At 37.7% G+C, this 27,420-nt stretch overlaps 1 protein-coding gene and 1 long non-coding RNA gene across 3 annotated transcripts in view; one reads left to right on the forward strand and one right to left on the reverse strand.

Annotated features, from left to right (window-relative positions):
• The window catches only part of LOC114356129 (uncharacterized), a 36,239-nt gene extending 18,328 nt beyond the window's left edge, over nucleotides 1-17,911 (reverse strand). Inside the window, exons 1-2 of the long non-coding RNA XR_003656168.1 lie at nucleotides 17,777-17,911; nucleotides 16,793-16,841 (exon numbers count right to left, since the gene is read on the reverse strand). This is a non-coding gene — a long non-coding RNA (uncharacterized LOC114356129). The remainder of the gene's footprint in view (nucleotides 1-16,792; nucleotides 16,842-17,776) is intronic.
• LOC114356127 (proline-rich extensin-like protein EPR1) overlaps nucleotides 1-26,008 on the forward strand; it is a 37,236-nt gene extending 11,228 nt beyond the window's left edge. Inside the window, exons 2-4 of one of the 2 annotated variants that reach the window (XM_028309225.1) lie at nucleotides 21,506-21,708; nucleotides 21,878-22,615; nucleotides 23,687-26,008. In XM_028309225.1, coding sequence (XP_028165026.1) covers nucleotides 21,506-21,708; nucleotides 21,878-22,615; nucleotides 23,687-25,973 — 3,228 coding nt within the window. In that variant the 3' untranslated portion in view covers nucleotides 25,974-26,008. The remainder of the gene's footprint in view (nucleotides 1-21,505; nucleotides 21,709-21,877; nucleotides 22,616-23,686) is intronic. The other variant, XM_028309226.1, reaches the window with a different exon arrangement.
• Nucleotides 26,009-27,420: the final 1,412 nt, after the last annotated feature.

Here is a 27,420-nt window from a genome sequence, read left to right on the forward strand (position 1 = left end):
ATATTACTTAAAAAACTATGCATTTTTTTAAAGTCATAATTCGCCATACTAAATTGAAAGATCCTACTTCATACTAGAATAGAATGACATGGGGTCTTAATGCGACGTTTATTAATGAGTTACATTGTGTACTCACGGCTTGACGTTTCGGCTGCTATGCTGCAGGTCTATGAATGCTATGGGTACAAGCAGACTGCTTGTGACCACGTGTGTTGAAATGGAACGCGAAAGTTTAAAATTTTATATTTTATCCTACTTCATATTCTAGATTTGAAGTTTCTAGTTTTCCATTTACTTCATAACGAACCCAGCTTTCCACATAAAAAATTCATAGTTAAAGTTAGGCCAGTTAATTCCATTCTATATGCAATTACCATTGGCTCCCATAATGTAGGTATGCCGCAATATGTAACGCTTTAACAAGCAAATGCGTGATATAATCTTATCTATAAAACACATCGATGGTTTTGTCCGAGTGTGAATAAAACGGCAATTAACCATTTGTCTGACAAGTGAGTCGTTAGTCAACACTGTGGGTGACTAAACGATATTTTTTCCGAGCACATTCTTTGGTATACAATATTGTGAAGAATGCTGCGAATACCATTTGCGCCAGTAAGCTGGTCTAAGTAGAGATGCCACGGCTTTTTCTTTCAAAAATGTACTTTACTTCATCAATAATTGGGGTTTCAGCATGACTAGTGCCATTATAATATAGATTTTTAGCAAAAATGCATGACTAATCACGAATAAGTTTTTCGATGTAAGTAGTTATTTGTAGCAATTCAGCTTTAAGCCTCATACACTAGCCAAAAAGTCAACGTTTTGCCCAGTGCACACCACGCTGTGAATCATTTTGCAACGCATCAGGGCGCGATACAACAAAACAAAAACATATTCAATTAAATTAGCGGTAGGTATAGCTCCCACTCCAAATGCTAACCTAATATCTTTAAAACAAGAAGAAGATACAAGACACTATAAAGCAAGAACACACTAATTACATTTTCAATTCAAACCTGACCTACTCCTGTGCCTTAGACCAGATCCGTAGAAATGTGTGTGCCGGCTCGTCAGAGATGCAGTGACAGATAGGTTTGTGTTCAACGCTTTGTTCGGTCAGCCGCGAGAACAATCGCGGACAGAAACGATCTGATGCTTTTTTATGGATTTGCTTTTGAAATTAAAAAAAATTGATTGTACCTATTAACTAAACTTAGGGCTGATTTTTCAATGGCCAGATTTAACTGACGAATAAAATTGACATTTTGACATATTTCCCATACTGAAACTGTCAATTTTCCAAACTTATTCTACAGTTTATCCGAAGATTGAAAAATCGGCCTTTAATGTTTTTTTGAACATGCATGCATACAGTTAGCGTCAAATAGTTTGTGACATCTAAAGTAGCCAAAAAGTTCGGAACACGTCTTTGTTACGATGTATTAAGTTTGTGTTATCAACTTGGAGGCTGGAGCCCACTTAACATTAGGTGTCAATAAACCTATTTGACGCAGGCCACCATTTTTATTGATATAGTTTGATGTCAACATAAGGAGTTCGGTTGCAAGGAGTGCTTAAGGACCGCAGACTTGAAGGCCCTTGTGTAGCCGACTGTACCGGCCAGTGAAGACCACACGAGCATAGGTAAGACGGCTCAGTTGTCAGTTGTGAAACCGACTATGTTTACAAGCGGATTGACCTGCTAATCACATCGGGCCTGCTCAGCATCAGTGTCATTGTTCAGCTGTCATTGTACGGACAAAGGCACATCAAGCTAAATACTGTGGCGTCTTATGCAGTTGTAATAGAAGCTGTTTTTGCAACAAAATGTGTTTGATGTACTGCCGACTGTATAGTTTGCTCACGTACGGATTAACGAGGAGTAGGTCAGTGGGTAGTTCTTGTAGATATTTCCAAAACTGTGTTTGTAAATGATGCGTCTGACCTTTGACATGTTTATGGTAAAAGTCTAATTTCAAGTCACTTAGAATGCAGTATGCGTGCTCTATTAATTTCCGAAATGCTAACACGATTATGGTTATGTTTAAGAAAAGTGGTCGGCTGAAACGAACGAAGTGGTTACCCTTATTAGATGGTATAAAACTCCGTAAAAAGATTCTGACTAGGATTTTGGCAAATGAGACAAAATTAACTAAACGGTAGGGTAAAAAGATTATGAGACATGTAGAGGCTCCTTAAGAGCAAAATGACGATTTGTAAGAACTATTTATTAGTCTAAACAAATAAAGAAATTTTGACTTTGACTTTAACTTTTAAGGGTAAGTATACCCAACATTGATGAAACAAACGCTGGTCGGAACAGCGTATTACACTAGAAAATTTCGACGGGTTCATCCAGTGTCTAAGTAGCTCAGTTGGAAGAGCAGTCGCCCGGCAAACGGAAGGTCGTGGGTTCAATTCTTGCCTTAGGCAGTTCGATTTTTTCAAGTTATTTATAATTTTCAACTTTTAACGGCTTTCCAAAACACAGAGATCCGTAGGCCTGTGACAAACGCCACGGAATATGACCGGACTGGTCACCCACCCACTCGCAACCACGACGTAGGTTGCTTAACTTTGGCAATCGTCGCCAAAACTATAGGACTATAGTCCATACTTACCTGCCTGCCATAAGATTAAATAGTATATCCCATAAGAACTTACGAGAAGTATACACAACTAAGAATGATGGCTATGGCGTCAAAATACCATTTTACATAAGCAATTATGTGAAGTGCAAAGATACCATAAAATAAGTATTTATCTTTTTTTCGACTCTAAATGCGTAAACTTATGCAACACCACAAACACGTCATTTATTGAAACTCAAATCAATTTGGACGAGTGAATTCCGATTACGTGATCTGTCCATTTTTGTACGGACGCCAAGTATGGCGCTAAATTATTAATTACTATCGATCAGGTGAGCCAAAGGTCAACCCTACAGTAAGTAACTGACGTAAAAATTACGAAAACTTAGGTCGAGTACAGACTGACATCTTAAATGAATAAAACGCTCCAAAATCAGTCAAAGAACAAATGAAAGAAGTACATAACATGCGGGATAGACAATTTAAGTTAAAAAATATAAAAGCCTAATATACCAGTCCAATACCAATACTCAATGTAGAGTCATAAAAATCTAAGCTCATTTGCCACACGCAATGTAGACTAAAAAAATCTATATTGCGTGTAGATATTTTTAGTCTACATTGCGTGTGAATAGAAGCGTGTAACAAAATTTAACCAATCTGAACCCAGCCTTTAGATTCCGAATTGTCCAAAACATTGCAATTTTATATTCAACTTTACCCTTATCATAATAAGGTACATTAATGACAAAAAACAGAAAATGAGTTTGCAGCAGCGAAATAATGTGATTCATAATGTTTCATAAGATGATCATTGGGAAGTTACCAAATCGATGGGTCTACCGAGAGTTTTGTGTCGGAGGCCTTGACGGCTGACATATTACTGTGAATACCCTGATAAATACGTCACTTACGGCATTGGATAAGCAGAACACACTTAAATTAGCATAAAAAGCTACAGTAAATAATGATAATCAATTCATAAATTCTTAAAATCATAACATTTTTTATTACTTAATCGTTAATTAAGCAAAACTTATGCTATTGCGACTAAAAAAATATACGAGTCTCTACATAGTCTTGTTTTATATACGTTTGTGTCAAAATGATGTTCAAAAGCTATGTAAACTTTTGTCCTTAGCGGTATTCAACCCGCAAAGGCTTGCTGGCATTCCTATCCTAGTTTATTTTGATTGTAATTTTAAAAATATGTTATGAGCTAATAGGTAATCGGCTAATTTACGCACACTTTTTGCGTACATGACCATAGGCCGTACGTACGAGTATGTATTCTATCAAAGGCCATGAAAGAATCATGAATTTCCTAAAATCGCTCATCGCATATGAATGAGTTTGGTTCTAAGAATCATCGAATCATAATAATATTTTGTTAATTGCTGTTGTAAATCAATTTTACCGTTACGTTAACAAAAGTGATAGTTAAGGGGTCAATAAATGACTCAAGATTGTGCGAAACCACAAAGTTCATAAGCTGACCGTATTTTAAAAGCTTGAGGATACAAATGATGATTTTAACACTTTTACAACTTGCCATTATGTTCCATACAAATGCAGTCGATATATCAAACTTTACCTCAATATAAAACTTATTTGGCGATTGCATAATGGGCACTTGAAAATGTTTCATTATTACATCATGAATGAATGATGATCAAATTGACAAAGGTGACTGAGTTTCTTCCGCCACTTCTTCTCAGCACCAGCCCATACGTTGTGCCTAAGTGGTGGTAGGGCAAGCTATAATTTTGGGACGTGAATAAGTGCCCTACAAAGGGCACATGTACTGAATAAACTATTTGAATTTGACCCAAGTGAATCGGAATCGAAACGGAGAAGACAAATACAAATTATAAATTTTCCAGATAATTGTTTCGATGACTTCGCCATGCCTCAATCATCTTCGAAGGTGACTATTTAATTACAAACACAACTAAATATAACTACGATTCAATGTCAATAGAGCGTCTGGCGACCGCCCATACAAATATTATGTCAAAGGTTGCTGTGGAGGCAGAAGTGTCTTGACGCGGAAGAATGTTACGGATTCTGCCGCTTCCTAAACACTAAATTAAACTTTATGAGTCTTAACGTAAGACATACCATTAAAACTATTTTTTTATCATTGGTAAGACATACCATTAAAACTATTTTTATATAAATGTTAATCATGTGTCAGAAAATAAATTATTCAATTATTTACATTTTGAACTTGAACTTTTAAATTGATCTCGTTTTGGCGGTTGAAGATGTTATTGTAATTATTTATAAATGATGCTTTGCTTTAGGATTCAATGTAGACAGGAAATCATCAGTAAACATGACGAAGTATTTATGTCTTCTTACTGACATAAAAGTAACGTAATATTTATCGATGTATTTTTCGTTTTTTGTATAACATCAAGTTTGTTGAATTCTCATACTAACCATTAAAGCATTTATACATGTTCCATCGTCGATTTATCATTTATCACACAATTTATCGGTATTTGAATGTTTTATTTCTCCTTTGATTGTAATATTTTAAGTCGGTTTTTCCATGTTTTAGCTACGCGAGAATTTATGAGTTCAACGACCTAATCCTGCCTGTCAAGATAAAAGTTAAAAAAATTGCAAATGTCAAATGACATAATATTACCTGTTAAAAATATTCCTAGACATTTATTATTTCCAGTATTAATGAAGTCTGCCAATAAATTAATCAAAAACTAGTTCTGTAAGGAATCTCATAATTAAGAAGCAATACTGGTTCTAAGTTTATTATGTTATAGCTATTTTAAACTCTTTCCAATTTTTATTTGCTTGTATTCTAAAAAAAGTTACTAAAAACTTTAGNACTTCTTTCCAATTTTTTTTTGCTTGTATTCTAAAAAAGTTACTAAAATCTTTAGGGATGTATAGCTAATTATAGAAAATAAATAACTCTAAACGGACACGTGTACACGCATACAATTGGACATAAGGCTTATTTACAATGTTAAACATACATTTATAAGGTATACAGTGTGTCCGGGTTTGTAGTGATCAAANGGACACACTGTATAATACCCCTTGTTTGACCCCTGATCATCGCTTTCCATCAGATGAACTACCGGCTAAGAGCTTTCCTGTAGTTTTCAAAACTTGTTTGCTTGTTTTAAAAATAGATAAAAATAGTGTGGCTCACATAAATAAACAAACGTACCGAATATATTGTTTTAATCCCGTCAATAATAATAATTAAGTGTACCGAATAATAAACTATAGCTAAATTAGTCGGAATTTCTGTGACAAACTGAATTTCAAGCAGACGAAGCCACGGGTGAAAGCTAGTTCAAAATATTATACAGTGTGTCCGGGCATGTAGTGATCAAACTTTAAGGGCGTAATCTATAGACAATTTTATCCATGAAAATACTTCAAATTTGGGTCTTGACCCATTTCTCGCAAAATTACAAGGATTTAAGTTTTTAATTTTTAGTTTTCACCTCTTCCTTCAAAAACAAGTGAAAACGTGGGTAACTTAACATTAATAAGCAAATATTTTATATCATGCGATAGCCAATAAAATTATCTACTAGTAGAAGTAGAAAACAGACACATGTTTCATACATTTTAAGGGAGTAAGAATTGATTTAATTAGAAAAAAACATGACTTTTTTCACTTCATTTTCAGTTATTTTCCAACACAAGAAAAACCAGGTCGTTAAGGTATGTTTTATTTGCATTGTATTATTAGTATTTGAGCCATTCTACAAAACGAATGTAAATTTATTAGTCTACGTCTATTAGTTTCGACGTAATTGTTGAACAAAGATACCCATTCCCAGCGGTTTCCATAGTAATCGGAATAGGTTGTGTGATTATTTCAGGCAGTGCATTTTCGCATGTCGCGTGCGCTATGGAAACCGCTGGGAAGGGGTATCTTTGTTCAACAATTACGTCGAAACTAATAGACGTAGACTAATAAATTTACATTCGTTTTGTAGAATAGCTCAAATACTAATAATTCAATGCAAATAAAACATACCTTAACGACCTGGTTTTTCTTGTGTTGGAAAATAACTGAAAAAGATGTGAAAAAAAAACATGTTTATTTCTAATTAAATCCATTCTTACACCCTTAAAATGTATAAAACTTGTATCTGTTTTCTACTTCTACTAATAGATAATTTTATTGGCTATCGCATGATATAAAATTTTTGCTTATTAATGTTAAACTACCCACGCTATCACTTGTTTTTGAAGGAAGAGGTGAAAACTAAAAATTAAAAACTTAAATCATTGTAAATATGCGAGAAATGGGTCAAGCCCCAAATTTAAAGTATTTTCACCTATAAAATTGTCCATTGATCACGCCCTTAAAGTTTGATCACTACATGCCCGGACACACTGTATATTCTTATTATGAACCGTAAGGTCAAGTTCGTGACTGAGCTATGTTATAACACGGTCTCTACGTGGATGCGCATCAGGTTGACAACAGATCAAGTCGTCTGTCCACTTTGATTTGTCTGGAGTCTCTTCATCGGACAATAATATTTTATTTATTTGTATTTTATCATCGTTACGTTATTGTCACTTTGTACTTGGTCACTATTAAGTAGGGTCGATTTTGTAATATTTAAATGGCCCCTAGAAAACCCAAAGTTTCTTGTTGGCCAGATAACAGACAGATATAGTAGGTAAATATTTAAAAAAATATAGAGATGTCCCGTGGACTGTGCACTATTAACTACTGCAATTGCAGTCAAATACCTGCCTTGTCTAGCATAAAAAAAAAAACATTTTTATTAATTATTATTATTCATCATTGCACTCTCATTACTATTTTGTTACAACGATTTTTTTGCAATACGTTAAAAAGTAAAGCCTTTGTATGCAAATATTTTCAAGAAAAGTATTTTAACGGTGATTCATGAACTTAGTACCATTGAATCTTTAGATTATTTTGAATGATGACAATATTGACGTATAAATTACTTGTGAACGAAAGAATGCTGATAGGCCAAGTTTACCTTCGCCCAAGGATGTCGGTCAAGAGTTCAACTGAGGCAACGACGCGTTATCTGCTGTGAGTTATGTAATAACAACCGATCATGCGGAATCCTGCTAGGGCTTAAGTATTTTTTGTTTAAATATTGAGTCACTTACAGAAACTGCATTAACAGTGAGAATAAAAATGGCAATTTTCAGTTAGACTCGCTGCACTAGACTTTTGGTCGGCCGATAGTTGGCCCGATTCTAATTTGTATGAAAAATCGGCTGACCCAATGTGCGCACTTTCATACATGTCCATACTGATTAGCAACCCGATCCAACTATCGGTAGACAAAAAGTCTGTAGTCTGCGGCTAGCCTTAGGCTGAGTTGTACCATCTTACTTTAACTTTGTCAAACGTCAAAAATCTGTCAAACTCCATACAAAATACACCGGTTATCATTATAGTTACGGTCAAAGTTAGGTGGTGCAACTCAACCTTAGTATGCAATTTTGCAAACGACTGACATCCTGTATTGGAAAACCCAAAAATATTTGGGAGATATTTCTAGTGTGTGGTCTGCGCTTTACCATTTATTTCCTCCTTTCCTCAAGTAGTATCTGTTTCATTAATAGCAGTAATTAGTCGACGCGGATCTCATTATCCAAATAAGTAGACAGCAATTAACAAAACGAAAATCCAATATTTGATGAAGATTCTTTCTTATTATGAACGTGTCGAATTACATAATAAAATAATAATATGTTATTCCACGAGCAGATTCAGCTCTTGAAAATGCTACAACTTTTAATTTCCAGTTTTTGTCCAAATTAAGCGAGTTATGTTTCTCGGTTAAAAAATCATGAACATTTTATTTATAAACAAAATTAATATTAACGATGTTCGTTGAATTGAAATACGACCGTTTAAGTGAATTCGCAATAGAGCAAAATATTTAATAATCTGAATATTAATTTATCTACACGGGTCATAAAAAATGGCAGGCAGTTTGCGACGCATTAATTTAAAGTTCGATAAAGCGAAGATAAATTCTATAATAAATTAAAAACAAATTCTAAGAATACACGAATATAAGGTCACTCTATAAGCGATTCATCTGGCCACCGCGAATCGTGGAGAGTATACGCAAAATTCTCTTTTTCTGAAAAAGACGTCTTCTTGCAAAAGAGACTATTGCCCGTTTTCACCATCAATCTCTAATTTTTATGTGACCCCTATGGTAACACGTAACAGGAATTTTGTTTTCATAGGGGTCACTTAAAAATTAGGGATTGATGGTGGAAACGGGCATAAATAATCTGACGCTGATCATGATTCTATACGTAAGGCTGCTCATTGAAATTGGGCTTACCGAATCTAAGTCTATTGTATGAAGATCTTGTAGAATCCGTTTCAAATCAATAAACATGCGATGACAGCTGAGTGGGTGGATTTGTGAATGGCGTATAAATGTCGTTGAGTCCTTTGGCAAGAATGCCATGTTTACAATAAGCATTTAATTTTATTAATGACAATTTTATTGGGAGCGACTTGCAAATATGGCTCTAGGACTTTGGATAATATTATTATGTTATTCTAACCAGAGACAAATTACAAGCATCAAGAATACTAGTTACAAGAACTAATAAAATCATCAAAATATTTTAATTCAAAGGCGACTTGCCATCTTTAGCGACTTGCTTAATGATTATGATGCTACCACATGTCACGTAGCTGTCATCTACCAGCAATAATTTGACAGGGACTTTATACAAAAGCTATTTGTAAATGGCTTGTCGTTTGTTGAAGTGTCAATGTCAATAGTGACGAATCTATCGGCTTTGAAATGCCGATGCTCTTGCGCATAACGGACTGTGCACATTATCGGGACGGAACGGTAAGGGATTGTTGGGTGACGAATAATGTACCTTGTAGTTTAAACGCTACGGTTTAATTTGCAATGTTAGGAATACCGAAGCAGCAGCAATGAAAGAACTTTGCTTACGCGCAGCCTTAGATGTTGATCAGAACATCTGAACACAATTATATTGGACACAATAAAATGTGAATATACTTTTTTGTTATTCTGACATATTGAAACAAAAATTGTTTAATATTATTTCAAAGATCACACTTATTAATAGTTCAGTTGACAGTAAAATGTCAACAATAATAATCTTAATATTTTGGCGTGAATTTGTAGACATGCAAAGGTGGAATTTGTCATGATTTAAAATAAAATGCACCCGCAGCTCTAAATCACAACTCTAAAATACAAAATACATAATAGAGGTTATAATTTCCTCATTATGCATGATTTACGACATTGCAGTCAGCCACCTACATTTTTATACATGTGTATAAACATGAATTACTTTGCTAACGCCTGTAACTTTTACTTGAGAGGATTTTTAGTACTAATCTGATAAATTGTTAAATAGATAGATACCCTTTATATCCAGTCACTTGAAATATGCACAAAAACAAGAGGATTACAAATAGGTATGGCATTATAAAGTATTGACTATGAAGAAACATAACATACAAGAATAGTTGATATTTAACTAAAAGACTGAAAAGTTTACGAGCCACACGCAATAGCGTTACAAAACTAAGACAATCTCCAGCAATTAACTGTCTAATCAATACTAAGCTTCTGAAGAATATGTAACTAAGACGACCTCAATTTATCCAATTCAAGACTTTCAAAACATAAAACGTTAAATTTGTTGACATGACCGTGTGCAACAGGTCACCCAAAAGGCCAACTCAGCAAGATGAGGACAACATGACTATTGTTCTGTTTCTAATTTACTTACTGGCTGAATCTTTACATGATCACAAATAACAAATAGAGTTGACCAATCAATTATGTCTTCTTACACACACTTCCACGACACAAGCACAGCTTAGTGCAGCAGCCGCTAGATAAACAAACTGTAATTCTTTTGTTGGCAAATAAAATACTTTTACTTTTTTTTTACTTTTTACTTTTTTATTCGTCAATAATAATGCTGAAATGTTATTGCGGGCAGTAAATATTTACATTTGAGTCGAGTTTGTGTTAACTCATAAAACTCATTTTATTTTTATAAACAGGCTTTTAAAAAACTTTACACGTCCCAGTATTAACCCTACCACTGCTTCGGGACAATAAATGGGCCAGTGCTGAGAAGAAGCAGCGCAAGAAACTCAGTCACTATTTTGTGCTATTGTCACCCTTTTTCAAGGGTTTATTTGGAGTCTTTAAAATACACAATAGTTAAATAAATTCAACATTCCAAACATTTTAATCTTATAATCATCAACTTTGTAGTAGCCCTTTTTCATTATATTGCTTTTAATATGTACTTAAAATTTATGAATGGGTAGTTTTAAGTAACGGTCTGTTATTACCAAAGCTACACAATCGCACAGTTATTCTAGCACCCATATCCTATTATTATCCATTATAACGACCATTCAAAGAAAAGCGTAACCCGGATTTGCATTATCTTTCTATTAATCAGAGTAATGCCACAGGATTCCAATCCCAATATGTCAAGGTTGAAAAAACTCTAAAACCCAATCTCAACTCTCAAACCTGACATTGAATGAAGAATTTATTAATAGCGAGGAAAGATGAGCAAAAAACGAAATAATATTTAGAAATGCAAATGAGCTTAGTAAAATATGTGATATACGTTATTATGAGCCATTTTCTTTGTTAGTTCTGGCTTTCATTAAGGATGCGGTAGATATCTGTCACGGATGCAATATGGCTCACATTCTGGAAAATAAGTTTTTTAAGAAATGTTTTTTGATTTGATTTGATTTGAATATTATTTCTACATTCAACGCATGCTATTTGATCTCCCGCCGGTTTTCTAAACATTTGCATAAAGTTATTACCATCATATTTTTAGCAATTTATACGAAAAAAAATATGGCAAAGTATATTACTAGTAAAAACATTATGCGAATGGAAGTGATCTCGCTTCCCCGCCCCATAATGACGACCAAAGATATTCATTGGTAACATCGACCTAGTAATAAAAATGAGCCATTACAATGATAGCGATCTAATTCAGCTGACTGTTGATACAAAATTCTAAATTGTCAATAATAATTAACACAAAAGTGGAGATACCTGTTTCAGTTTAAGGTTATGTCACCTGAACTGGTCCGAGCCGGTTCGTCCATTAAGCTCATCACCGCATATAAAGCAGCTTACAAGTTCAAGATTAGTTCATATTTCATGACGATAACGTTCGCTCCTTTAAATTGTGATACCATCTAGATAGGACGCGGTATCAATGATTTATTATACAATTTTATTGTTTAAATCATCCTGTTCCTAATTAATATATTAGCTACAATACATTCGGTTAATTAAGTGGTTGCAATTACAAATTTAGCATAGTAGGTATGACAGCATAATAGTTAATAACATATTCAGTGACCATACTCGTAACTAGATCAAAAATTATCAGCTGGTCATGCATGCCTATTAAGACAGTCTACTAACATAATTTACTTCATATTTGTCCTTTTGTATAGAGTAGTGAAATGGAGAGTAATTACTCTCCTACTAGTAAAAAATATGCCAAATAAATTTTAAAAAAATCAATAAATTCATAAAACAAGAATAACCATAAACTTTAATCAACGTAAACAGCCACTGGATATCAATTTACAACAAAAGTTAATTAAATTACATTCCTTGCTACCAAACTCATAATAACAAAAGACGTATCGGTTGTGAAACCTCAAGGTGAACCGATGAGGTCCCGCGGACCAAATATAGTGCCCATGATGACACCAGGCGACGGTAAAATTGAGTCAGATACTTCACTACTGATTTAACGACAAGGGTATAGATGTTATCTGTGTCATTAATAATTAATATGTACGACTCGAAGTAAAAACGCAATTGTTTATTGAGTTGTTGGGGAAATTGAGTTTTAATGTTTTAAAGTAATACCGCGATAGGTAGGAAGCCGATGATAACGTACAACCAAAGTGACCGACATAGCTCGCAGAATTGCTTCTAAAATCAAGTGGCAGTGGGCGGGGCACATAGCTCGTAGAGACAATGGCCGTTGGGGCAGAAATTCTCGAATGGCGACCACGGGCTGGAAGACGTAGCGTGGGCAGGCCTCCTACTAGGTGGAACGACGATCTGGTGAAGGTCGCGGGAAGACCCTGGATGCGGGTAGCGCAGGACCGTTCATTGTGGAAAACTTTGGAGAAGGCCTTTGTCCAGCAGTGGACGTCATTCGGCTGAAACGAACGAACGAACGATAACGTACAGTCAGCGGCAAACAGTTAGTGACACCCACAGTGGTCAAAAAATTGACTTCCTTATTCCAATAGTAATAAATACGTGTTGCGAATTTTTTGGTTACTTTAGGTGTCACGATCTAGTTGACGCTGAATGTACTTGAACTTTTTAAAGGCAAATATTTATTTAGAGGATGGCTACCTGCCTTCATTTATGAGGTCGAAAACTGAAAGGGTCTAAAACAAATTCACATTAAGGCGAACAAATGCCAGGGACAGTGCCTTTAAGAAAGAATGTTAAAGCTTAACCACTAAATAAAATAATATAGCACAGGTAATTCATATGCAATACTTCGATCAACCAGCTATGTTGAACTTTTATTAGAGTAGGTGTTTGGCCCCAATCGGAACAAATCATTATCAAATAGTTTTGTTGGAGGAGGTTGGTGTTCTATGGAGATTAAATAGTGCGTAATTATTCACCTCTTTTAGAGAGAACTAACTGTATCGTTACTTTGCAAGCAAAAGAGAAGGTGGTTTTCTCAGATAGGCAAAAAGCAAATCCCTGACTTATCTAGTTTTATGTTATGGGTTATTGTAAGGCCGTGCTCTTTTCCTGCGAGATAAACAAACGAAGTGAAAGCGTTTACTATGAATTTGTAGAACTCAAGTCGGTAATTCTTATCCGGACGACGACATATCAACCTGAACGCTAACAAAATATGATTTTACATTAAATATGCTTATACATAATTTTAATTTAGATAAGGTAACCCTTTGAGGTATTCCTCTAAGCGCACCCATTTTGAGACGCAACAAATGTAGCGCACCTAAACTATTCGACGAAGCGCGCTATGTTAGGCTGCCTTGGTTATATTCTACAGATATAAGAGCTCAAAATCTTTGTATAAGTACACAGGTGTGCTTCGAGGAATACCTCTACGCTTCTTATGCTCGTATTTAGGCCCGATTTGACCAAACTTTTATCTGAGAATAACTCCTGGTATAACTGGCACATTGACAGTTTCAGTATGGGAAATATGTCAAAATGTCGAATAACAGACGATTTATTCTGATAATAATATTTACTTTTGTTTGGTCGAATCCACCTTTAGTGATATCTCTCTTATTCCATGGATAGGAGAAGATAGTAAACCACTAGATGCATTCTAAGAAGAATTAGAATAATACGAGGGCGGCACTGAAAATTTCGGGAATCAAGGAAGTGAAACAACATTACTATTTAAAAATGTATTTATTGCTTTTTAAAGTATTCTCCGCGAAATTTGACACATTTTTCCATACACGAAACCAATCATTGAAGCAACCATTGCATTCGGAAGTTTGGGTCTCCAAAATGTCCGTTTTGTAGGCGTCCACAGCTTCTTCATGTGATGAAAATCTCTGACCACGCAATTTATTCTTTATTTTAGGGAAAGTATAGAAATCATTAGGGCTTAGGTCGGGGCTGTACGGCGGNGAGTTCAGAAACGACCTGTGGCAAACAAATGCTAGCATACTAATCTGCATTAACCGTTCTTTGTCCCCCAAGAGGAATAGTCGCAACATGGCCGGTTTTGGAGACAAACGTGGCCACCATTTTTTTTGCAACACTCCGTGAACGAACAATTTTTGTTGGCTTTAATTCATTTTCGAACACCCAAACTCGTGACTGGTTTTTTGTTTCGGGTTCGTACGCGTATATCCATGATTCGTCACCTGATACGATGTTGTATACAGCATTTGAGGATCCTGCATGTAATCTCCCGAGAGTTCTGACGCACCAAGTAACGCGAGCCGCTTTTTGCTCTTCACAGAGCGAATGCGGTATCCATCGGGAAAACAACTTTTTTACACCTAATTGTTCATGCAAGATTATTTGTATTTGACTCATGCCAATGTCTAAAGTTGCCTGAATTTCGCGGTACATCACATGTCGATCTTCTTCAATCAGCTTACGCACAGCATCAACGTTTTCTTAGGTGACTGCAGTTTTTGGACGACCTTGACGGGGATCATCACTGAGCTTGACACGTCCACGTTGAAATTCAGGAAACCAGCGATAAATTGTGGTTTTGGATGGGGCTTCATTACCAAATGCAGAAATCATCCGGTCAACACACTGTTTTTATGTTAATCCACTTCAAAAGTCATAATAAATCATCGCTCTTGAATTTTCTCGAGTCAATTCCATTTTCTCAACGACTAAACAAGTTTGACAAGACCTTGTGATACGACCGAGAATCTTTTGTTAAATAAATAAATGGTATACGATTTTTAAAACCCTGGAGTTTGCAATTAAATAGATTTTAATATGACAGGAACAGTGGAAATATTCCATTCCCGATACTTTTAGTGCAGCCCTCGTATCTAATAAGTGGAACATAAATCAGAACTATTATGAAACACTATTAATTCTGTTATTCCGGTAACAGATAACCTTGACATTTGACTCTGAAATATTTAAATGAGCCCGAGGGGAATGTTCAGAGCACATCTGCTTTTAATAAAAGCCATAGCATCCTAAAACGCTTAATAAGTGAGGTCCGGTTGCATATACATTAACATTTAAAATAAGTTTCAAATTAAGCCACTTAATTCTTGTTTTTTTTTAGATTAGCTACATACCTATGAATGAATGTCCGCTTTACATTTTGTATTCTGATCATTAAAATGATGATAAAATGATGACTAAGTGATAAACTTTTAATATCTAATATTAAGGATTTCCGCAAAGAAACGCCTGATACTATACTATCAATTATGACAGCCACCACTCTTTTCTCACACTTGTAAGAGTGACGATGAGTTACGTCACGACTGTTACATATACAGTGGACTGCAATGCAGCTACGGGTTCATTAATAAATCTGTCAAAAATTCGCGTCATCTCATTACTCGGACCATACTTAGCGCCAGCAAACAGTATTGGTGTCAAGTAGTCCTTATGTCACGAAGATTGGTGATCTTGCGCCGACGCAAAATCACTTTTGATGATGAAGAATCACCCATTGTCCTCTTCGACCGCAATTTTTGGGTTAAGTCACATAACAATCGTACAAATGATCGATTGATCATTCATTTGGCGTTCAAATTATTAACGTAACGTATTGTTTGTTTAATTTTTAACTCATTAACTGTTTGTTCAGTGTGAACAAACGGACAAAGGACTGAGTAAAGGACGTAGCAATTTCCTACTTATCTATACTTATAATAAATCTGTAGAGAGGTCAATTCTGTACATTAAATATATTTTCAAAATAACTATCAGGGGGTGATTAGTGATCGATACTGATGCCAAAAATGCAATCAGTAAAATTTTTGTCTGTCTGTCTGTCTGTCTGTCTGTCTGTCTGTCTGTATGTTCCTTATAGAAACAAAAACTACTCGACGGATTTTAACGAAACTTGGCACAATTATTCTTCATACTCCTGGGCAGGTTATAGGATACTTAGGAATTCCCACGGGAACGGGAGTTAGCGGGAAAAAACATTTGTATGAAAAATCTAAACCGCTTAAGTTAGACGCTTGAAATTTGGCATGCAGGTACCTTAGTAAACTTGAAGCTTAGTTACAACAGGATATTGCAAAATTCCCACGGGAACGGGAGTTAGCGGAAAAAAACATTTGTATGAAAAAATCTAAACCGCGTAAGATAGATGAAGGGGGTAAAACGGGATCCACGCGTACGAAGTCGCGGGCGGCCGCTAGTTTACAAATAAGATATGCCTGTCGTAAATACAAATCTACAATGCTTATGATAATACAAACATTGTGAACATGAACTGCGGGTCTGCGGTACTGCTGTGTTTATACTAGGTGTACGGCTTAACAATTTATGCCAAATTCGCAATGCAATAATAATATTATTCCGTAATTCCTTAACCTTACGAAGTGTCAGCTGAACAGCATTTGAATCAAGACGTAAAAATCTATACAAAAACACAATTTGACATACCTTTCCGATGCTTTTCCGGACACTCCATCACCAGACACAACTGGACCACCTTCAAACAAAAAAACAAAGAAATTAGACTACAATTTACAAAGTTATCTGTGAATATTCACAAAAAAATCACAGATGAACCCTTTTTTGAAGTCGGTTAAAAATTACAAAGCATGTACAGTCAAGGTAAAAAGTTATTTCTCACATAATAAGTATTTTTGTAAGACTCGAAACCTTCACTATCTCTAGTCCGACTTCTCGGTATACCTATTGTATTTTTTTCATAATTTATTCCTATTACTTAAGTTCCGCTTGCAACTTTCTCGATATAAACAAACAAATCCTCATTGTCAGTCGGTTAAGCAATGGTTACAGCTGTGAGTGCTGTGGCGAATCGATTTTAACTGCTCACTTCATTATATTGTAGGTTATTCGTATTCGCTTTTCGACTACTCGCAAAACGTGCTTTTTTTAACGGAGAAAAAATCATTAAATTGCATACCCGCTGTGGTCAAACGGTGGGATAAATGAGACAGTTTTGCCAGGCCACAACTGTCCGTTTCATTCGATTTCCAGTATTTAGAGAAAGTCCTGTCTATACCCAGCTTCTTTGGGAACGCTAATTTCTCACTCTCTCACTCTTTTTTACCACAGGACCTCTTACCATGGAGTGAATAATGCAACCTCCTCTGTGCTTCTATGTGTGTACAATAAAACTACATACACATAACAAATACATTTGCAAAACATGCCTATGTGAACCCGTCTCGGCTCTCTTACGGAGATTTTACACATCTTATGCGTAAGCAGACAATACAATAAAAGGCGGTGATCTGCTTGATAGACGATAGCATAGATATGATATGGAATAAAAATTGATTAAACAAATGCATAAACACCATAATAATCACAATAAAGGAATGACGTATCCACAAGAAGGAAAAGCAATGCACAAAAATTTCATAGTATTAAAACGTAAAGAGGTTAGTGCCTGACCTTTTTTACCATGATGCCGCCTTGTTTCACTTCAACAATTCATTCTCAACACAATAATCACATTAATAGACAAATCACTACACAATATGCATGCACTCATTAATCAGCTTAAATTATTTAATTTTAATTAAATTCGCGCAAACGACTACGCCACATTACAGTGACCCCACCCAATTGCGAGTAATGGCCGCCACACTAAAAATGCGTTGATAAAAATTTAAAAGAGGGTAGTCGCGCATTTTACATTACTCGCAACACAGATCATTACACCATATTTCTTATCCTTCAAAGACGATTAGTATTAGGTACAAGAAAGTTTTTTTATTATTTTACATCTTATAAACACACACGGTTGCCCAAACCATGTTTGTTCATAGGTTGTGTCAGTGTGCAGGGGTCAACTCTGGCGGTCGCTCGCTATGAATTACACCGTACATTATGTCGATGTATTTACGACCGCATTTGCTCGTTAAAAGTACCTTTCACGACACACACTACACTGTTATTTTAATATTTTTAATATTAGCATTTACACCCCGATTGCAGTGTCCCGCAAAAAACCGATCCATTCGAATTTGGAATTCGAATGTCAAACACACACTTTTGTGTTCACACGACAGTCCCGGGCAGGGTCCTGCATTACTGGATCCCGCAAAAATGGATTGCCGTGGGAGAGGGTTCTTATACGCAATATTATTTGCAATCTATCTCTATCTATAAAAGTGAAAGGTCACTTATTGTTTGACTCACTCATCATGAAATCTTCGAAACTACAAGTGCTAGAAGAATTTTGCATGGGGGTTTTAGAACTTAGGTGCTCACTAAGACGGGATTTTGCAAAATTCAATCCCTAAAGGGGTAAAACGGGATCCACGCGTACGAAGTCGCGGGCGGCCGCTAGTAGTCGTATATGAACGAACATAAAAACACATTCCCTGAGGATCTCGTATCAATACAAATTAGTATTCGATCTACACGCGAGGGCTGGCTGTGCTTTGCATAAATGGTTACGGAACAATTGGTTCAAATGCTAAAAATAGTAATGACTATAAAATAGCCGCATGCACAACAGCTGACTCAAACAAATGAAGTTTACTGCTCAGATATTCAATAATCGAATCCCATTCCGAATCGAGAGAAGCCACTTCTTGTAACGCTGAGCGCACTTTGAATCTACATCCGTGATCTTTATTTGTTTTGTCGTACAACTACGCTCTACGCCTGAGTGAATGTATGGTACTACCCTCAACTTTTACGATTTTCTCTAAATGCCATAGATTTATTATTTTGTTCTCACGAACAAGGCAGTCAATGCATGCGAATGGCACATTGCACAGAAGCATCGAAACCTAAGTAGGATTCTAATCTAATATTGAATCTGTAGAAAGTTAAAGAAGTCTATTAAATACATTAGGTAATTACAAAAAGTACCCGACAAATACGATAAGGACAGTCAAGGCGAAGAAGATTAATTGCCTAATACGTCGCACTTTAGTAACATTGATTTCAATAGCAGCTAAGTACTCGCCCACAAACGCAAATAAAAACTTGTAAATTATAATTTTGGTAACGTACGAGCACCTCAAAATAAGTAAATATTGAGTAATCTTAGGATTACTTGATAAACATGGCTGACGGATTTGAAAAATTGATTCTTCAAATTAATGATCAGATCAAAATGATCCCGCGACTCCGTACGCGTGCTTATACCCCCTTAGGAGTGGAGTTTCGTAAATTCGTTCATAAGTTCTAAAAGGAACCCCCATGCAAAATTTGAGACTCCTAGCACTTGTAGTTTCTGAGATTTCATGATGAGTGAGTCAGTCAGTCAGTCAATCAGTGAGCTTTCCCTTTTATAAATATAGATAGATTTTTAGTTAATCATCATATCGCGTCGCTATATTATCCACAGCTGGACCACTCGCAAACCCGGTTACATTCCACCGAAGTCTACCAGAACACCTTGAGCTTCTTCTCTAGATTCTCTGACGCACAACTAATTGGCCTGTCATAAAAACAGTTTTTAATACAAGAAGGATCGAATCGTTTACAATTGTCGGCCGTTTGGTGTAGTGGTTCAGAACGGACTACTATGCCGAGAGGTCTCGGGTTCGATTCCCGGCCGGCAGAAATTGAAATGATGAATTTTAATTTCTGTGACGGGTCTGGGTGTGACTATGTATAATATTTATGTATTTAAAAAAAAAAGTATATAAGTAGTATATCCGTTAACACAAGTATTAAGTTGCTTTCTTTGGGGCTAGCTGGCGCTGTGTGAAATTGTCCAAAGATTTATTTATTTATTTATTTATTTAATATACGAAATATATTGGCGATATTTTATAGTCGATTACTGTTGTAAATCTGATTTAGATGAGCGCCTGACTTGTCATCGCGCGCAATAAACATGTATCGAGACCTTTGTTATGTAAATTCTGTAGGGAAATAACATGTATGAAGAACCTGCGGTTCAATGTATGGGAAATTAATGATGATGGCTTGGATTCAATAAATGAAAAAACAAAAACGAAAATTGTTTTTATGAATTATAGACCGTAACAATATGAGTATACATTACATTATACTTATACACGTATACGTTATAAACAGGAATTGTTAGTAGTTACAGTTCTAGAGTGTTTATGTAGTAATTTATTTATATTAGTAATAACATTATCAATTTACAGAAAAAGTCGCAATAGGCTTNTTCAATCATGATTATTTGGCATTGAGGGCAATATTTCCTCAAGATCGTTAAGTAGAAAAAAAGCAGTTATTCTTATTACTGATTCATATTAGAACAATTTATAAATAATAGGTATAAATTTTGAGTCAAAAATATTTGACCTTGACCTATAAATATTAAATGCAATTTCCAAATGCAACCTTTTGTCTAAAAATCTTTAATGTTTAATTTATGGCGACCTTTTGAACCAACTTGTATAATATAACTTTCGCATTGCATTATTTAAATAACTTGTAATAATAATCATAGAAACTGAATAAAAAACAAGGATTTAAGTTATAAGTCACACAACTTGGTACATATTACACTTAATGGTACTTGGTACATAATAACTAAACTATCAATTTTTGTTACTAATAGTTAAAAAATGTATAAAATAATAGCGATATCCACTTGTCTTAATAATATATTTTGACAATTAGCAGAGTTAACGGACAAAAAACTAAGTGGCTAATTTACACATGTATAAGAGTCTACAATTTTAAGGTTAAAAAAAATACACTTATAAAAATACAGTAGTAGTTAGTCAAAGTAACTTATTTGCTAATATTATTGACCTCAAAGGTTACACAAAATATTTTATCTAAATAGGAGTAGGTACTAGAGAATGTCAATCTTGCAACATACACAAACATATCCTTGGAGATGGAAATGTTTTTGAATTTTAAATCGATTAGGAATACATTAACTTTGTTGACATACTCAAATTGGTGATTACGTTTATTTTACCATCACCGATCAAAAGTGGTTTAATTTTTTTTATATTTTTAATTTTGTATATTTAAAATCTTATATTTTGTATAAGATTTAAATACAGTGTGANTAAGCATTCCGATATGTATTAGGCAGACTAGATTTTTGTACATTTTTTTTACTGAAATCGTTGCGTGCAAATCGGCGGGAAAACGTTAATATTTTATATTTCATAGTCACAACATGAAAAAAAATACATAGTCTGAATAAATTACGTTATCTTCTTCCAGAGGCTGTCACTGCACATCGCTGTGCTGGTACTGGCAGTGTACCACAGCTGCCAGGCCGCGCGCCCCGCCCGGGCCATAGCAAGCTACTCAAACCAAAACTACGCGGTCCTCGGAGACCCCATCCGACCCGACCTAGACGAAGATGGATACTTCTACCCGGCGCCCTCAATACCCTTTAAAGAGCAGTACATCCCGCCTCCAAGGTAAGCATTTTAAAAACAATATCTTATTCAACACGCTTTGATCATCAATAAATTCGGGATAACGGATGATTCGACTCGTTAAATCATCTCATGGATAGCTTACAATAATGGTTGTTCAGAAGTTATATGGAAGATTAAAAATTTGATTCTTCCTTCCTTTTCCTACCAGTCAGCCTCCTCCTCCTTTTATCCCCACCTTACCACCCCAAGCTCCTCCTTTCAGCATCAACGTAGAGCGCCCAAATTTACCGAAAAACATAGTACCTATCCAAAATCAACCGAACCCTTACCAGCCACCTTCTATCCCTACGTTACCACCCCAAGCTACTCCTTTCAGCATTAACGTAGAGCGCCCAAATTTACCAAAAAACATAGTACCTATCCAAAATCAACCGAACCCTTACCAGCCGCCTTCTATCCCAACTTTACCACCCCAAGCTCCTCCTTTCAGCATTAACGTAGAGCGCCCAAATTTACCGAAAAACATAGTACCTATCCAAAATCAACCGAACCTTTACCAGCCACCTTCTATCCCAACCTTACCACCCCAAGCCCCTCCTTTCAGCATCAACGTAGAGCGCCCAAATTTACCAAAAAACATAGTACCTATCCAAAATCAACCGAACCCTTACCAGCCACCTTCTATCCCAACTTTACCACCCCAAGGACCTCCTTCCAGTACCAGTATCGTAGAGCGCCCAAGATTACCAATAAACATACCATCAATTCAACCTCCACCAAAGCCTGTCCAGCCGCTTCCTCCTTCCATTCCAACTTTACCACCCCTTACCCCCCTTTCTCCAAAACAGCCCTATTCACCTGCTACCGAGGATGGCTACGTGTATGAACGCCCAAATAAACCGTTCACCATAACGACTAAACCACCGACGTCTCCACGTCTGATAAGGTATGGACCGACAAATCCTATTTTAACATGAACTGCTTCGTGCACGGTGGGCAAGGAATGAATTTCGGATTACGGATGATTAAACATTACATTTTAACTAAAGCCTGGTCCGTGAGCACGTAGAATTTTGACCAATGACCCCAAGCTACTCATCCTTATCGCTCGCGCGTAATTATATTGCTGTCGCGACTGTGCGACGGGCGCCCGCAGTGAGTGTGCGAGCGCGACAGCAACATAATTACGCGCGAGCGATAAGGATGGGTAGCTTGGGGTCATTGGACAAAATTCTACGTGCTCACGAACCAGGCTTTATCAAATTTTGATTTCATGAATTGTTTTACAATAGGGGTGGGGTATTCGCAAAAAGTTTCAAGAAAACTCATGTAAAAACTATTTAGTACGGTGCATGGTGTAACGTTACAAGTAGATTTTTGGCTATTTGATTTCTTTACTGACATTTTAAACTATTAAAATTCTATTACAAAATTTATGTATGTTAAAGCCAACGTTCAACGTAGTGTAAATGATTGATTAAATTATAGAAAAAAATATTTATTTACCTAACACTACTTTAACTCGATCCTGAAAGTTTGCGGGCTCCGTTAAATTACGAGGTCGGCATTCAATAGGCAGGTGTTCAACTCTTACTGTAGTTTTGATTGCGCAGTCTCAATTTATGACTTTGCTTCCTAACCGTTACCGGTACTTTGCACCACGTGCTTTAACCATTTCCACTTTAGCTTATTAGGCTTCTGACAGCCAACTTTGTTCGTTTATGGAGTTACTCATTTCTGCCTATAGGCAATTCAATTTAAGATTTTGCCTTCTATCTATATTAAAAACACTACTTTCTGCATTATAAGATTTTTCGACGTAGTTATTGAAACATTTAGTTCTCTCTCTCTCTATGCTCTATACACATATTTTCCTAAGCACTTGTATGATTATGGGATTTATAGTTGTTTCCTATTGACTGCCAAAACTCTTTATTTTTAATTTCCAGATTAACATCGCTCGCTAAAAATAATACAATAACTCAAAATAATTTGTTCTTTTTTTTCTCAATTACAGGACTCCACCTCCGCCACCACCGCCTGTAATAAGATACTCTGAAACGCCGGGATACAGTTACCCACCCCCAAGCATTCCCTTCACATACCCCACGACGCCTCGGACGACACCACGACCCCCGCCAACCACCACTACAACTAGACGACCTCCTACAACTCCGCGACCTACGCCACCTCCGACAACCAGACCTCCAGTATATTCAACAATAAAAGATCTGTTCACATCGACCGGTTATACTTATACGACGCCTAAAATTCCATTCACGTATCCAACTCCACCGCCTACCAGGGCAACACCACCACCTACCAGGTATACACCTCCACCTACCAGGGCTACACCTCCACCTACCAGGGCTACACCTCCGCCTACCAGGGCTACACCTCCGCCTACCAGGGCTACACCTCCGCCTACCAGAGCTACACCTCCGCCTACCAGAGCTACACCACCGCCTACCAGGGCTACATTCAGAACAACTGGATACAGTTACCCAACCCCAAGCATTCCTTTTACATACCCCACAACGCCTCGGACGACACCACGACCCCCTCCAACCACCACTACAACCAGACGCCCCATTACAACTCCTCGGCCAACACCACCCCCGACAACTAGACCTCCAGTATATTCAACAATAAAAGATCTGTTCACATCGACCGGTTATACTTATACGACGCCTAAAATTCCATTCACGTATCCAACTCCACCGCCTACCAGGGCTACACCACCGCCTACCAGGGCTACACCTCCACCTACCAGGTATACACCACCGCCTACCAGGGCTACACCACCGCCTACCAGGGCTACACCACCGCCTACCAGGTATACACCTCCACCTACCAGGGCTACACCTCCACCTACCAGGTATACACCTCCGCCTACCAGGGCTACACCACCGCCTACCAGGGCTACATTCAGAACAACTGGATACAGTTACCCAACCCCAAGCATTCCTTTCACATACCCCACAACGCCTCGGACGACGCCACGACCCCCTCCAACCACAACTACAACCAGACGCCCCATTACAACTCCTCGGCCAACACCACCCCCGACAACTAGACCTCCAGTTTATACAACAATAAGAAATCAGTTCCAAACGACGGGTTACACTTATCCGACGCCTAAAATTCCATTCACGTATCCAACTCCACCACCAACGAGACGTACTCCACCACCTACACCTCCGCCAACAAGACCTCCCCCTCCTAGAACCCCACCTCCAACAAGACCTCCTCCTCCTAGGACCCCGCCACCAACTTATTTACCTCCCTCTACAACCAGAAGAACCCCACCTCCACCACCTCCACCCACTAGACCACCGACATTCAAAACCCCAGCTACATACCTACCCCCACCGCCACCAACAAGACCTCCCCCTCCTAGAACTCCACCGCCAACTTATTTACCTCCCTCTACAACAAGGAGAACTCCACCTCCTCCACCTCCTCCACCACCCCCCACTAGACCACCGACATTCAGAACTCCAGCTACATCTCTACCCCCGCCACCACCAACAAGACCTCCCCCTCCCAGAACCCCACCCCCAACTTATTTACCTCCCTCTACAACCAGGAGGACTCCACCTCCTCCACCTCCTCCACCACCCCCCACTAGACCACCAACATTCAGAACCCCAGCTACATCTCTACCTCCACCACCACCAACAAGACCTCCCCCTCCTAGGACCCCGCCACCAACTTATTTACCTCCCACTACAACCAGAAGAACCCCACCTCCTCCGCCTCCCCCTACTAGGCCACCAACATTCAGAACCCCAGCTACATCTCTACCTCCACCACCACCAACAAGACCTCCCCCTCCTAGGACCCCGCCACCAACTTATTTACCTCCCACTACAACCAGAAGAACCCCACCTCCTCCGCCTCCCCCTACTAGGCCACCAACATTCAGAACCCCAGCTACATACCTACCTCCGCCACCACCAACAAGGCCTCCCCCTCCAAGAACCCCACCCCCAACTTACTTACCTCCCTCTACAACCAGGAGGACTCCACCTCCTCCACCTCCCCCCACGAGGCCACCGACATTTAGAACACCAGCCACATATCTACCCCCACCTCCACCAACGAAACCCCCAGTATACATCCCGCCTCCAACAACTAGACCCCCTGTATATATCCCACCCCCAACAACTAGACCCCCTGTATACATCCCACCCCCAACAACAAGACCCCCAGTGTACATCCCACCTCCCACGACTAGACCACCGTTCGTCGAAAAAGAGGGATATTTCTACGATCGACCACTCGTACCTTTTGTCTTTTAACCTAGATTAATAAATGTACTATATTAATAAGCTGCCATAATTATGATACCAAACTGAGCGCTCTAAGTAGCAAGATTTGTTTGATGTTAAGGTTACTTACCAACTATGTGTGTATGCATAATTTAGGTAATGAGTTACCTTGGTTCTAGTGATTCTGTATATATTTTAAAAAATAAAAAATTTACAGTATAAAATACTCAAAAAAAATGTAAAACGACACTGCCTTCGACTAATCATGATTTAAGGTTTTAAGAATATTTTTAATAAATTGTTAAAAATTAATCGTTCTGTTTGATTTTACCTTAGTGTAAAACTAAATAGATCTTCCTACACCTAACATTAACATTAAAAGATGTTTGTCGCAGCATGAAAAATTCAACAAACTTACTAATTACTACCAATATTTTGAACGCGACAGTGATTGTGGATGTATGCGTGTTTGTTACTCTTTAACGCAAAAACTATAGAAATTATTTTGATGAAACTGTACAGTATGTATTATAAGAATAGCTTAAAGGCCCCCGGGATGTGACAAACTGAATTTCACGCAGGCGAAGGCGTCGGTAAAGCTAGTAAGTAAAATATAAATTTAAAAGGTTGTGAGGATGGACGGATGTTTGTTACTCTTTCACGCTTAAGCCACTGAACTAAATTAGATGAATTTTTGAATTAGAGATATTTTGACAGCCAGAGACAAACAGGTAGTTTTGGAAAGGGGACACGCCCGGGAAAAAACTTTGAAAATGAAAATGATAACCACATTCAATTATCCTGCTTTCGCCTCCGAGATTTATTTTACCGTGTAGTAGTACCCCTGTACGACAAGCCTATCCGCACACAATATTCAGCGTAGTAGTAGTAAAAAACAAAAGAGCGGGCAACCCCACCCCTACCACGCTGTGGGCTCGGTGTCCGAGCGGTCTCATTCCTTTGTGCGCACGCGCAACGACCGCACGCAGTATAAGAAAAATGCTTAAGTGACGTCACCAGGACGTTTTTACCGACAAAAAACGTAATTATTTTAAGTTGTGCAGTGTAGTGACGAGAATTAGACCCAACACAAGGTTGGTTGTAACAACTATTTTGTGNTATGACAAGCGGCCTTCCCTATGACAATCGGCCTTCCCTATGACAATCGGCCCTCCTTATGACAATCGGCCCTCCCTATGACAATCGGCCCTCCCTATGACAAGCGGCCCTCCCAAGGACAAGCTACCCTAGAATGAGCGGCCCTCCTAAATATCAAGCGGCGCGGCCCTCACCAGAACAAGCGGCCCTCCCAAAGACAAGCTTCCCTATAACGAGCGGCCCTCCCTAGGACAAGCGGCCCTCCCTATGACGAGCGGCCCTCCCAATGACAAGCGGCCCTACCTATGACAAGCGGCCCTCCCTATGAACAAGTGGACCTCCCTATGACAAGCGGCCCTCCCTATTTACGAGCGGCCCT

Source organism: Ostrinia furnacalis, unplaced genomic scaffold (genome assembly GCF_004193835.3).
Source record: "Ostrinia furnacalis isolate ACB-3 unplaced genomic scaffold, ASM419383v2 OfSCF2663, whole genome shotgun sequence".
NCBI lineage: Eukaryota > Metazoa > Arthropoda > Insecta > Lepidoptera > Crambidae > Ostrinia > Ostrinia furnacalis.